This window comes from Phocoena sinus, chromosome 3 (genome assembly GCF_008692025.1).
Source record: "Phocoena sinus isolate mPhoSin1 chromosome 3, mPhoSin1.pri, whole genome shotgun sequence".
Taxonomy (NCBI): domain Eukaryota; kingdom Metazoa; phylum Chordata; class Mammalia; order Artiodactyla; family Phocoenidae; genus Phocoena; species Phocoena sinus.
In genome coordinates this window covers 146,033,811-146,046,700 of record NC_045765.1, presented here as the reverse complement: position 1 = coordinate 146,046,700, position 12,890 = coordinate 146,033,811, and the positions used below count along the sequence as shown (strand labels likewise).

Sequence of the window (12,890 nt, the reverse complement as noted above, 5' to 3'; positions counted from 1 at the left end):
TCACTCTGTATGACAGACTCTAGGTCTATCCACCTCATTACAAATAGCTCAATTTCGTTTCTTTTTATGGCTGAGTAATATTCCATTGTATATATGTGCCACATCTTCTTTACCATTCATCCGATGATGGACACTTAGGTTGTCTCCATCTCCAGCCTATTGTAAACAGAGCTGCAATGAACATTTTGGTACATGACTCTTTTTGAATTATGGTTTTCTCAGGGTATATGCCCAGATGTGGGATTGCTGGGTCATATGGTAGTTCTATTTGTAGTTTTTAAGGAACCTCCATACTGTCTCTCACCACTCTTATTCAACATAGTTTTGGAAGTTTTAGCCACAGCAATCAGAGAAGAAAACGAAATAAAAGGAATCCAAATCGGAAAAGAAGAAGTAAAGCTGTCACTGTTTGCAGATGACATGATACTATACATAGAGAATCCTAAAGATGCTACCAGAAAACTACTAGAGCTAATCAATGAATTTGGTAAAGTTGCACGAAACAAAATTAATGCACAGAAATCTCTGGCATTCCTATACACTAATGATGAAAAATCTGAAAGTGAAATCAAGAAAACACTCTCATTTACCATTGCAACAAAAAGAATAAAATATCTAGGAATAAACCTACCTAAGGAGACAAAAGAACCTGTATGCAGAAAATTATAAGATGCTGATGAAAGAAATTAAAGATGATACAAATAGATGGAGAGATATACCGTGTTCTTGGATTGGAAGAATCAACATTGTGAAAATGACTCTACTACCCAAAGCAATCTACAGATTCAATGCAATCCCTATCAAACTGCCACTGGCATTTTTCACAGAACTAGAACAAAAAATTTCACAATTTGTATGGAAACACAAAAGACCCCGAATAGCCAAAGCAACCTTGAGAACGAAAAACAGAGCTGGAGGAATCAGGCTCCCTGACATCAGACTATACTACAAAGCTACAGTAATCAAGACAGTATGGTACTGGCACAAAAACATCCCAAGCATTCTTGTCCTAGTTCTCATTCCTCATCTGGACTACTGCAGTATCCTCCCAACAGGTCAAATCCCTCATCCTCACTGCTTCCAGAATGAGCTACCTAAAACACACAGTGGGCCATGTCATTCAGTGGCAGGGACTGCTAGATACTCACTACAATCCTTTTTCCTCTTCTTCCTGGGTATACAATTAGATTACATTTTCCATCCACCTTGCTATTTGGTTTGGTCATATGACTGAGTTCTAGACAATGGAATGTGAGCAGAATTGATAAGTGCCCCTTCTAGGCTTGGCACATAAAACCTCCCATGGGAGTGCCTCTGTGCTCTTTTCCCTTTCTGACTGTGACTAGGATGGTGACCCCAGGGCAAATTTGAAGACAGGAGGATGGCAGAGCCATTTTCAGACTGGATTCCCAGCATCATTTTCTACTACCACCATTGCAGACATGGAATCACCTTGTATTATTATGCTGAGTGAGAAATCAATTTCTGGCGAACCATAACTTGTTTGGCTCTATTTGTTAACAACAGCCTAACCTCTGTGTGTGTGTGTGATTTCTAATTACATACACATACTGTACACATGTCATTCATACTTTATTCTGATACTGATCCCATATATATGCCTTTTATCATCTACACTTTCACACTCTGTTTGACCTAGCTTGTATTCTTCTCAAGGCCCACGGTGTCTTTAATGGTAGGTACTTTCAGACTTCATCTCCATTGGCTAATTAACAAAATCCTACAAATTAACTAAGTAGCCTCAGTTTCCATAACTTGTTCTCTTTGTCTTTCAGTATGGACACACTGTCCAGACTGCTTTCTTGGATGCAGAACAATAAGCCTATTTATCTGTCCTTAAGGGATGCCCCAAGCTTTCGGAAAGAAAGATACCTTTGGGTGGTACTACTTAAAAGGATATCATTCATAAAACCTAAACGGAACATTTTCATTTCAAAATATCTAGGCTGAACCCACTGCAGTGACATTATAGGCACCATTTGCCCCTGTGAACTCAAAAGTAACCATGGAGCCCTCAATGTTATTTTAAGTACCTTCTTGAGAACTATGTGATTTTCTCATCTGTCTACCCAGGGTCACCACATAAATGGCATTGTTTTTATGTCATATGACCAAAGAAGAAACAAAAATAGCAGAAGGTAGAGAGAGTGGTGATGTTTTCTGATTTGCAAAGCAATGGATCATAGGCTATGAAGTCTGTCTGCTTGGGTTCAAATCCCTGCTGTGTCACTCATGAGTATGTGTGATTCTGGCTAGCTACTTCACCTTTCAGCTCCAGTTTCCTTATCTCTACAATGGGAAGCGATATTACCAATCTCCTTGGGCTGTGGTGAGGATTCACGCATTCACATGAATGCATGTGAATTAGCATAAAATCATGCTGTAAAGCATGGCACACACTTGATAGATGTTCATTGTCAACATCCTCCTCATCATTAAGAGCCCATTAGGACTTTCCCAATGGAAAGAAACCTGACTAAAATGTCAGGGACCATGAGACCCACTCCTCTCCTTTTTTTCAACAAATTGGATTACTCTTAAGCATGAAAATCTTTTCTCCTCCTGAACCTGGATTCTTTACTTCCAAATGGGGATAATAAGATGCCCCTCCACTGACAGGAAATGGAATGAATGTGATTTCACTTTAGAACTTAAAGTAAATCAATGTGAAACATAGTTCAAATGCAAACAAAAAATTTTGGAAGTTTGAATATACCTATTTTTTTTTGCCACTATAGTCAATTTCAGGACCAATGATGCTGATTAATTCATACAAAAGAATTTTATATAGCTAAATTGTCGATTGGTACTGAAATTCACTAGAGAGACAGCAGATAAGAGCAGAAAGTTTTAGAAGATTCATCATCCAATGGACATGTCCATAGACAAGTTACTTACCTGTTAAAAATCTTAGTTTTTCTCTACATAAATTGGTATAAACAAGACCCTACCTACTCCCCAGGACTGTCAAAAAGAGAAAATAGTAGACTACATATGGAAGTGGTTTGGAAATTAACATGCTTCATAAATGAAATATATTGTCATTTTATATTAGCTGTTAACACTTCTTTTTAGCTAGAGAGATGAGTCATGCATTGTCATCAAAAATGCTGAATGACATCAACATGTGATCATTTTGCCACAAAGTCCTCTTTTGCATTGTCAAGTTATTTTTAACAAGTTCAAATACTGTGCGTTTGAAATTCAAGTGGGTGAGAAATGATTTTGATGCTTCGGAGGATGTAATTAGTTCTAGAAATGAACAAACAAATATCTAGCCAAATTCCTCAAACCTGAAAACAGGGACCAACACTTTGTCATCATGTTTATTTTCTTCTTCCTCTACCTTCTAATCCTTTTAATAAGCCAAAAAGAATTTTTTTTAATGCAGGCAAACACTGAGTCCAAAAAGAAAAGAAATGCTTGATACAGTGAGCTACAGAATTCTTTTAAAGAATTTTGTCTTAAATTTCCATTCCAATTGTGATTGCTTGACAGGTTTAAACCAGAGTCTCAACACTGGCTTTCTGAATGAAATATGAACCCATGTCCTTCCAGTGGTCCCTCTTCACAACATCATTACAGTTTGTAGCTGGAAGGGACACTGGAGAGGAGCGGTGATCTACACTAGTTCTACTGTTCTGTAGAGCAAAAGCAGGCTCAGAGAGACAGACTGAATTCTCCACCGTCACACAGCTGGCTGACTCAGGTCTCCTGATTTAGTTCTAGGTTCTTTTCACTATATCTCACTACATTTTTTCTCCTTCCCTGGATTTTTTTTTTCTTTCATTTTTGGAGTTAAGGAGGTGAAGAGGGAGGTGGGGGCATGGACCTGATTGCTTCACTTTTTTGTACATTAGACTATGTTTTACACAAGTCCATTTTGAAATTTGCACAGGAATGCAACACCGCTAGCTAATTTCCATATAGAATCAGGCCTGGGTAAGAAATAGAACTCTTACCTCGCTCCAGTTTCCAACAGTCCAGTACACAGGGCTGCGGCCCGTGGAGAGCTGCTTGTAATCCGAGGCATTCAGCAAAAACCCTTCAGCAATCAGACTTGTTGCGTCTTCCTCGGTCAGGACTGGTCCGGAACTCTGTGTTAGATTCATGTTGCTTGGAAGTTCTTGGGGGTGATGGGTTACTGGCTTTTCTGAGTATGCTGGCTGGTGGTCTCCTCCCAGAGGGAGTGGAGTGTTAGCTGGCTTTTCAGTGACCATCCCCTCAGCTCTGGGTGCACCATTTTTGAGAGTGGTGGGCCTTTGGCTGGGCACCAGTCCTTCCGACACTGTGCTGAAGGGTGGCCACAGGGAGGCCCCTCTAAGATAAGGTGTTGGTGGAGGTCCAAGTGGCATTTCTGTACTTCTTTCCACGGGAGCATCACTTCCAGGTACTCTGATCTGGGTCCATGTCACAGAGTTGCTCTCATCTTTGTTCTCAGGTTGTTCACTGTCTTCCCCCGAGCCACTATGAATCTCCATTTCTGGCTCTTTGGTCAAGGGATTATGAAATGGAGTCACCTGCCATGCCACAGGATGGCTGGAGGCTGACAAGTCAGAACCACTCACTGTTGTGACTACAAGGTCTCCCTCTGAGATAGGACCAGTGTCTGGACTGGAAACATTCTCTTCATTTGGCTGGGTACTCAAAGACCAGGAATTGAGGATGGGCTGGGAAGTACTTCCAGTGGAAATGACATAATGGGAGTCCAGTTCAGTTTGGGTTGAACTATTCTGCCACTGTTTCCCATCCAGGTCTCCTTCTTTGGAGGCTGTGGTAGGACCAGGGCTGTGAATCGTCAGAGCACTTGTGCTCATAGGCTCAGGCACTGTGGGCGTAGTCAGCACCCTAGGACTGGGTGTAGTCAGCACCCTAGGACTAGGTGTAGTTGGAGGGATGGGCTTGAAGGGGTCAGTTGTTGGTAGCTTTTTCCCATTGGAAATTGTGCCTTTGTTGGGTTTTAGAATTCTCCGGCTAGATGGGCACTGCTGGAGACCACATAGAGCTCGGCTATTGGGTTTCCTTGTCACGTCGCAGGGCTCATTGTGGTTCTTGGCACACGTGACACTGCGAATCCGCACTCCGCCACCACAGGAAACAGAACACTGGGAAAGAGAGACGGCCGTTAGTCTAGTTTGGTGGAAAGATGTGTTGGTTCTCATGCTAAGGTTTATGGCAAATCAGGACAGGCCCAGTAGAAACTGAACTGTGCAGCTAAAATCCTTCTCTATCTTTGTATAAGGTTTCTGTGCCATTTTAGTTTCCCATGGAAATATGTATCTCCGGGAGACCACCTAAGGCTCAGGACTAACCATGTACCCTTCACAAACTGAAAATGCAAACCACGAAATAGTAAAACTGAAGTCTCCCTGGGCTATGACTGTTGGATAGTAGATCCACAAAGAGTGCAATGATTTAAACGGATCACCTAATTTTTTAAAAAAGATAGTAATATTATCTTCCCTAGGGTGTGATGCTATTAAATTAACGTAAACTGTTTATGTTTTTTTGGGAATCTATTAATTTAATGACATAAGCCTTTCCCTTTATATCCATATAGCCACATAGCCTCACTCAGGCATCTTAAGCTCCATTTTCTTGCCTGTGTCAGATGGACTCAGATTAAAAACTAGACAATAACATACTCACACATGTATACAGATCCAGGACCTTTTATGAAATTTAAAGATGGGTAGTTAACCAAAGGTGGGGAGATACCATTTCCAAAGAGTTAGGGGAGTCCTGTAGCATGGCGCTGATACACACATGGATGCCGTGGCAGGTCCCCCTCCCTAGTGGTCTCTCCGGGCTCTGTAGGGCACAGGCAGCTAGACTGCCTTCCGGGGAAACCTAACAAGACAGTTATTTCTCAGGATTCATGGTAAAGACTATGTCATCAGTCTTAGCAGCTGCAAACCACACATAGTTGCTACATAACACTAAATTTCTTGATATTTTGAAAAAAATCTGTAGTTTTACCAAACTGCTCCATTTTTAGCCTTCCTTTCCAATGACATTTTAAGTTAACCACCAAATATTGGTTCTTGAACATGGACTGTCCAGGAGTCTGTGCTGACTGTTTCGCATTCGTCTGTCTTACATCTCTGACCCTAAAGTAGGTTTCTTGAAGATGGGGACTACATAATGTTTCCTGGATTTCAAAGGGCTTCAAAGCCATTATTCCGTGTGATACCCTGTGAATATGAGCCCTGCGAGATTTATAGGGCTGTGAGATTTACAAGGTTGGAATTATTATTCCATCTCTTACAAGAGAGGAAGCTGACACCCAGGAACCTGCCTGAAAGGCTGTAAGTCAGTGGCAGAGTAAGAATTAGATTAATTCCATGCCCCTCCCCACCGACCAAAAAAAAACCTAGCACAGCACAGCGGAAAGCAGTTTGTCTACTGAATTTACTTATTGACTTAACCAAACTTTTGATTTCTGAAAACGTACCCAAAGGCAGAAACTGTTTCTTATCCATAACTGAATTCCAGGATAGTTCTTGGGATACAATGATCACTTACTACATATTTATTACATGACTGTTCTACTTGGAAAATAATCAGGAATGGGAAAATTCTTCTCCCTGTGAACGTATGCATTTTTCAGCTTGAATTTCTTGCCTTCTCAAGTCCTGTTTTCAATTTCCTTTCTATTGGAAAATAACTTCCCCCTTTATGTTGCTCCAATCCAGCATAATCACTCACTGATGTATGATAGCTCTGTTGAAATCAGCATCTTTGAAAAGCAGGAGAGACACGTGAGCACAGAAGACGGTGCAGCTCAGGGAATGTTCAGCTGCAGGTTTGGGGTCAACCAATAAAGCTGTGAGTTTAAGATGTCAACAAACACTCAAATGCCCAGCTCTGAGACTGAACTTCCAAGTTCTGATATAATAATATTAATCTTTGGTGGGAACACTGCTTCACGGACCAAGAAATGCACACTTATTTCCAACCAAGTGGAGACTACCAGCTAAAGCTCTCAGAGCCCAGCAGTGAGGAAATGGTTTCTTCCAGCACTTTCCATGACTCACTTCACTTTGGAGCCTGGGACAGGCAGGCTGGGGGTATTTATTTTCCTGGTTTACTACAATATTTCTGCTCTTCTTGTGTATGGAGACACTTTATACTCCATCCATTTTAGTCATCCTGAGTCACTTTTCCACTTGTTACATTCTGATACCATCTCCTAGGGTTTTCAAATCTCCACTTTGTAAACATGTATCAGTCTAACCAAATAATCTTCCACGTATGTCTGAACATATTTCCACGATGGCAACCTCAGGTAGGCGCTGATCCAGAGGTGATTCATAAATGAGGACCCTGCTAGCACTAACGCCAGTTATTCTCAAGCTGCAGGTGTATTCTGCTTTGGGTTTTCTTTACAAGAAATGTCAGATTAGACAAAGCTCATAGTAGGAAACTCTTTGATTTTTCTTTTCTTTCTTTTCATTCCCTTTTTTTTGGTTTATTTTGATTTGCAATACCCCTAATACCCACAGACTTTCCTGTACAACTTTACAAGCATTTCTAAAAATCCAAAAATATATGGGTGTGTGCTCTCCCCCCCCCACATTGAACTATGAAGTAAAAGAGCTATAAAACCTGTAAGAAATAGCTTAAAGGCCTCAAGCCCATTATGAACTCCATGCATGGTGCCGGGACTAAGCCTCAGAGCTTCCTCATCTAGAAACTGAAAGTAATACTCATCTTTCAAGGCTGCTGTGAATATTATATAAGAAAACAACCTTAACATAGTACATAATATATAGAAGAAATTGGGAATTGGAAGCTATTATTATCACTGTTATAATATTGGTGCTGATAATAACAATAGTAATAATAATAACAAAGGGCATGGGGGTCCCCAATTTCTACTATCCTCGCGAAGCACAGAGTGGCGCACGGACCTGTCTTAGGGCATGCTGTGAGGTGAGCAGGTGTCTGAGTAAAGCAGTTGTTGGCACAAGTCTAGAAGACACCTGTAAAGGCCCATATATCCCATGGGTTTATTGCTGGGTTTTCTTTTAGATTCAGGTTTCCTAGGACTAATAGATGGATACGTTTTTTATTTTTAATTTACAAATTACAAGTATTCAATAATCTTATTCACTGTGAACTTGTTCAGCCTAAAAGAATAAAGCAGGAGTAAATAATCACTATCTAGGTGGTTGCTTAATTAAAATACATTAGCTTTCGATCTTTCAAAACAGAAGGTTATTCTAGAACAGAAACGCCAAAGTGGCAGCCTAAGGGCTACATGTGGCCCATTGGCGTGTATTCTTTGGTCTGCTCAACCTCAAAACAAACAAGCAAACAAACAAAATACAAACACCAAATTAGTGGCCAACATTTAAAAATGAGCAGATATCATTTGAAAACTCCAGGTTTTTAGCTTCTCTTGAAAAGGCAGATGATCTGTAACTATCGCCCCATTCCCAACTGGCAATTCAAAACTTCATGAATGGATACCTGGGTCTGGAAGAGTTTATACGTTTTCCACCTACCACTCATCCCCATCTGCTTTCCTTACTCAGGAGACAAAGAATCTTTCAAATAATCGGTGGATGCCATTCCTTCACATTGGGGCATATTGTGCCCAGTGAGAGAGTCAGTGTCAACTATCTACCAAGGATATTGGGGCTAAAAACTCAGTTGCCTTGTCTCATAGTCACAGCAGAACAAGCAGTGTTGTTGTGCCTTCAGCCATGCTTCTTCCAGTACATCTTCCAACTGTGTTTATCTCCTTAGAAGCTGTCAAACCCTTCAGATGAGATAAATGCAGGACACAAAGCCACACTTAGAGCTCATCTCAACGGGTCGTTTCAGGATCCTCGAAACCAATTTCTGCTATGATTACCTTACCCCCTTACCTTATAATTTTGACCCCGGTACCAGGCAAATAGCTTGTCAATCTGTTAATGTCCTCCCTGGGAGTTATCTTTCCCTCATTTGCCATCAATCTTAGATTAAGGTCTCTGGGGGGGAGCCCGCTGAGAAAGAGGTCTGTTGCTAAATTAGTCAACTCCACCCATCCGAGGTGCACTGTGCAGTGGGGGGGGGGGACCCCCAGTTGGGTCAGAGCTGTAGTGCTAAGAGAGAGTTTATTCAAAACCACAGTTGAGGTTTCTCAGAGAGCTTGGGCTAAAGGGATGAGCAGGGAAACAGCTAATGCTTTGGGCATAAAAACATTTAATGCATAGTCTCAGGAATTTATAAATGAATGATTGGACCTCATGCTAAAACCATTTTGAAAGTAAGCTAAAACCCTTAGGTACCCGTTGTTGGCTGAATTGTGTCCCCTCCAAACAAGATATACTAGAGTTCTAACTCCTGCTCACCCTCTTCACTCGTACGTCAGAATGTGGTCTTATTTGGAGATGGGGTCTTTACAGAGGTAATCAAGTTAAAATGAGGTCACTAGGTTGGGCCCTAATCCAAACGGACCATTGTCCTCATGGAAAGGGTAAATTTGGATACAGAGACACACATATAAAGACAATGCCACGTGAAGATGAAAGCAGAGATGAAGGTGATGCATCTACAAGCCAAGAAACACCAAAGATTCTGAGCAAAGCACTGGGGGTTAGGAGAAAAGCATGGAAAAGATTCTCCCTCACAGCCCTCAGAAGGAGCAAACTCTGCCCACACCTTGATCTTGGACTGCTGGTTGCTGTGAATGGAAAATGTTGCCTGCCATATCAGTAAACAAGGGATGTTGCAGCCGTCAAGCCACTACAGCCCCCGATGGTGAGCCCTGAGGGGACTCAGGATGGGGAAGAATAGGATCCTGGCCTGATAGCTAAGGTGCACATCAAAGGCATGATTTCAGTGAGCCCAGACTCTTGCACCTTCCCATACACAGAAAAGTGCTCAATTCCCTAACTTGAGATATCTGGTTTTCTTTAATTAACGGTAATCTTTAGACGTTCCAACTACCTGGTCTTTGTCACAAAAACCCCTATATATGTCAATCCCAGTCTCCCAGTTTATCCCTCCCCCTCTCCCCCTTGGTAACCATAAGTTTGTTTTCTACATCTGTGACTCTATTTCTGTTTTGTACAACATCATAAATCAACTATACTCCAATAAAAATTAAAAGAAACAAACAAACCCTATATATCCTGGCTCATCCCTTACCTCTTTGGAGCAGTCCCTCAGAGCTATCTGAGAGGCCATGTCCCAGGCTTAAGGCCTCAGTTTTGTCCACCAAATAAAACATAACTCTCGACTTTTAGGCTGTGCATTATTTTTAGTCAACGTTACAAAAATGGTGAGACAATACATTTCTACTGCTTAAGATACCCAGTTTGTAGTACTTTGTTATGGCAGCCCTAGCAAACGAATACAGTACTCTAGATAATTAAAAACAAATCAGACATGATGTAGAGAAGCAGCATGGCTCCAGATTGGTTTTCTGTGAGTAGCTGTTTCAGACAAGGGTGCTCACATGTGTTTTCCAGGAAACCTGGCAAAGCATGGGCTGCTGACATCTGGCGAGGACTGAGATGTTGGCACTTGCAGAGGTCCCATGCTAAAAGAGCAGGCGCTGGAGGCTAAAGCATCAGGTGTCCAGCCTCGCAAGAGTGTCCTGGACCTTGAATGAGACTAGGAAATACTGAGGGTAAGCGACTCAGCGATGTCTCCTCACCTTCCATGCTCTGTCTCCCTTCAGTTTGCAGGAACTCCTATGGCCTTCCCATGAATTTTGTTTGCCTGTTTGTTTTGCTTTTCATTTAGCTACAGATAAGCCATTGGCACTTGCTGCAATGCTTTCTGTTTGAAGAGCCAGGAGAGCTTGTTTGTGAAACATTTAATCTATCTGGTCACTTGTGCAAGCCAACACCCGAGCGAACAGCTTTGCACTTAATACATTCTTAGTAGCTGGGCAAATTAATTGCTTTGTTCACTTGTTTGATTGTGTGCTTTGGTCAGGCACAAAAAGGGTGGATTAAAGATCTTTGCAGACCCTGGGCAGGTCTGCTTTCGGGGGTTCCACCCTACAGCCCATCAGATATATTAAAAAGCATCTCTAGTTTCAAGTGAAATATAATCTTCTTCTGTAAAAACAATTTGAAAGGCTTCTTATTCTTTTGCTTTTGAAAATAAATATTTGGTGAGGCCAACTCATTTAATTTATGAGTGGCTCTCATTTCTCAGGAATCATTAACGCATAGTCTGGAACTCCAGCAAAGTGAGAAAAGCTGATCTACAAATTGTTTCCAAACATAGTACATTTTTTACGAACTGAGAGCTGTCAAATTGTTACATTTTGCAGACTTCTGAGATGCTTTATGCCATAGTGTTCAGAGTAAAAGCTCTTCTGCCTGCCTTCAAACCCTAGCTTCAACACTTGGAGGCTGTGCGACCTTGGACAAATTTCTAAATATCTCTAATGCCTGAGTTCCTTCACCAGTAAAAGGGGGCTAATCAGGCCATTGTGAGATATTGTGCTAATACCCATAAAGGTGCTTAATATACATACTAAATGTTTGATAATTCTTTGCTTTTAATATGTACTTTAATAATGATTTCTGATTTTGCAGTGTCCTTTGCTTTACTGGAACAATACATTAGTTTTGTGTTTTTTTTTCCCCCTCAGGTCTCAAACATTTTTGTAGGCCCATGAAAAACTTGCAGGCTCTAAGCCCTGTGCTTACAACGCTCCCCACCTAAAATGGCCCTGAGCTCAGGGAGGGAGTTAGATGAAAATGCAGGGGCCACCGATCAATTCTGTCAGGGGACTTGGGTGTCACTGACTGGACAAGACTTGCAAAATTAGAGTAGCGTGGAAAACAGACCGTTGTCTTCTCACCTGATAATAAAGTTTCAATTTAGTGAACGCTTACTATTTGCTAGGCACTCTGTGAAGGGCTCACATGGATTATCATCAAACCTTACAATAACTCTGTCTTTCTAGATGAGTAAAGGCTGGGAGAGGTTTAACACTAGCTCAGTTAGGGCTTGCCAGAGCTGGAAAACCTTGACAGGGAAGGGCAGCTCATGGATTCCCCTCTTCGGCTTTCCACCTTGGTCAGCCCAGGGAGGACAATTCTACAGGATTCTAGGAGCCTCACAGTTCTTGGGTCTTTTGACCCAGTTACATGATAGCTTTAGACTCATCCAGAGTGACCCAAATAGCCCAGGACAGACCAAGTGATCAGGTATTGCTGGCACACTACTTTTCATCAATTAATGTTGATCTCAAGACAAAATCCAGACCATAAATACTATGTGTAGCAAGAATCACTATATCATCTCTTAAAAAAGTATCCCAGCATAGAATGTCAAAGACATTCAGCGTGTTTCAGCAAAGCTCATTAGAGGGCTACTGTGTACAGACATTAGCAAGACAGCAAAGGGAAGAAAGGAAGACCCATTCAATGAATATTTTGACGCTGATTTAACTCAAAGCACCTCTCTTGACAACATCTCTTGAATGAAGGCAGCGGTTCAGCCTCTCTGTGGACGCTGGAAGCTGTATTCCATGTCTGCTGCCACTATAGCGTGCAGTGGCCTCTGTTGGAACAGACTCACAGCGTGCCAACTTTTCAGGCCCTTGTTCTCCAGTTAGGCTCATCATTTTGCACAAACACAATGAAAAGAATTCCTCAGCCAAATGTGAATTGCAGTCCTTTGAAAATACATGAAGATTCTGGGAATTAGTAAATTCTACATGACAAAAATGATTAACTGCTTTGGATACAGCTAACCGCACTTTGGGTAAACAGATCTGATGGGCCAGTCACAATACCCCATTCAGCCTTATTTTGACGACACTGTAATTTACGGCAATCGAGGTTGGCAGTGGACTGATAGGTCAGGCCAGCCACAGGCTGTGACCGTACCTTCCAGGAACAGCAGGG

The 12,890-nt window shown here is 41.7% G+C and overlaps 1 protein-coding gene across 2 annotated transcripts in view; it reads right to left on the bottom strand.

Annotated features, from left to right (window-relative positions):
* ADAMTS12 (ADAM metallopeptidase with thrombospondin type 1 motif 12) overlaps positions 1–12,890 on the bottom strand; it is a 394,308-nt gene that overhangs the window by 66,470 nt on the left and 314,948 nt on the right. For both annotated transcript variants that reach the window (XM_032628621.1, XM_032628622.1), the window contains one exon: positions 3,984–5,126. In XM_032628621.1, coding sequence (XP_032484512.1) covers positions 3,984–5,126 — 1,143 coding nt within the window. The remainder of the gene's footprint in view (positions 1–3,983; positions 5,127–12,890) is intronic.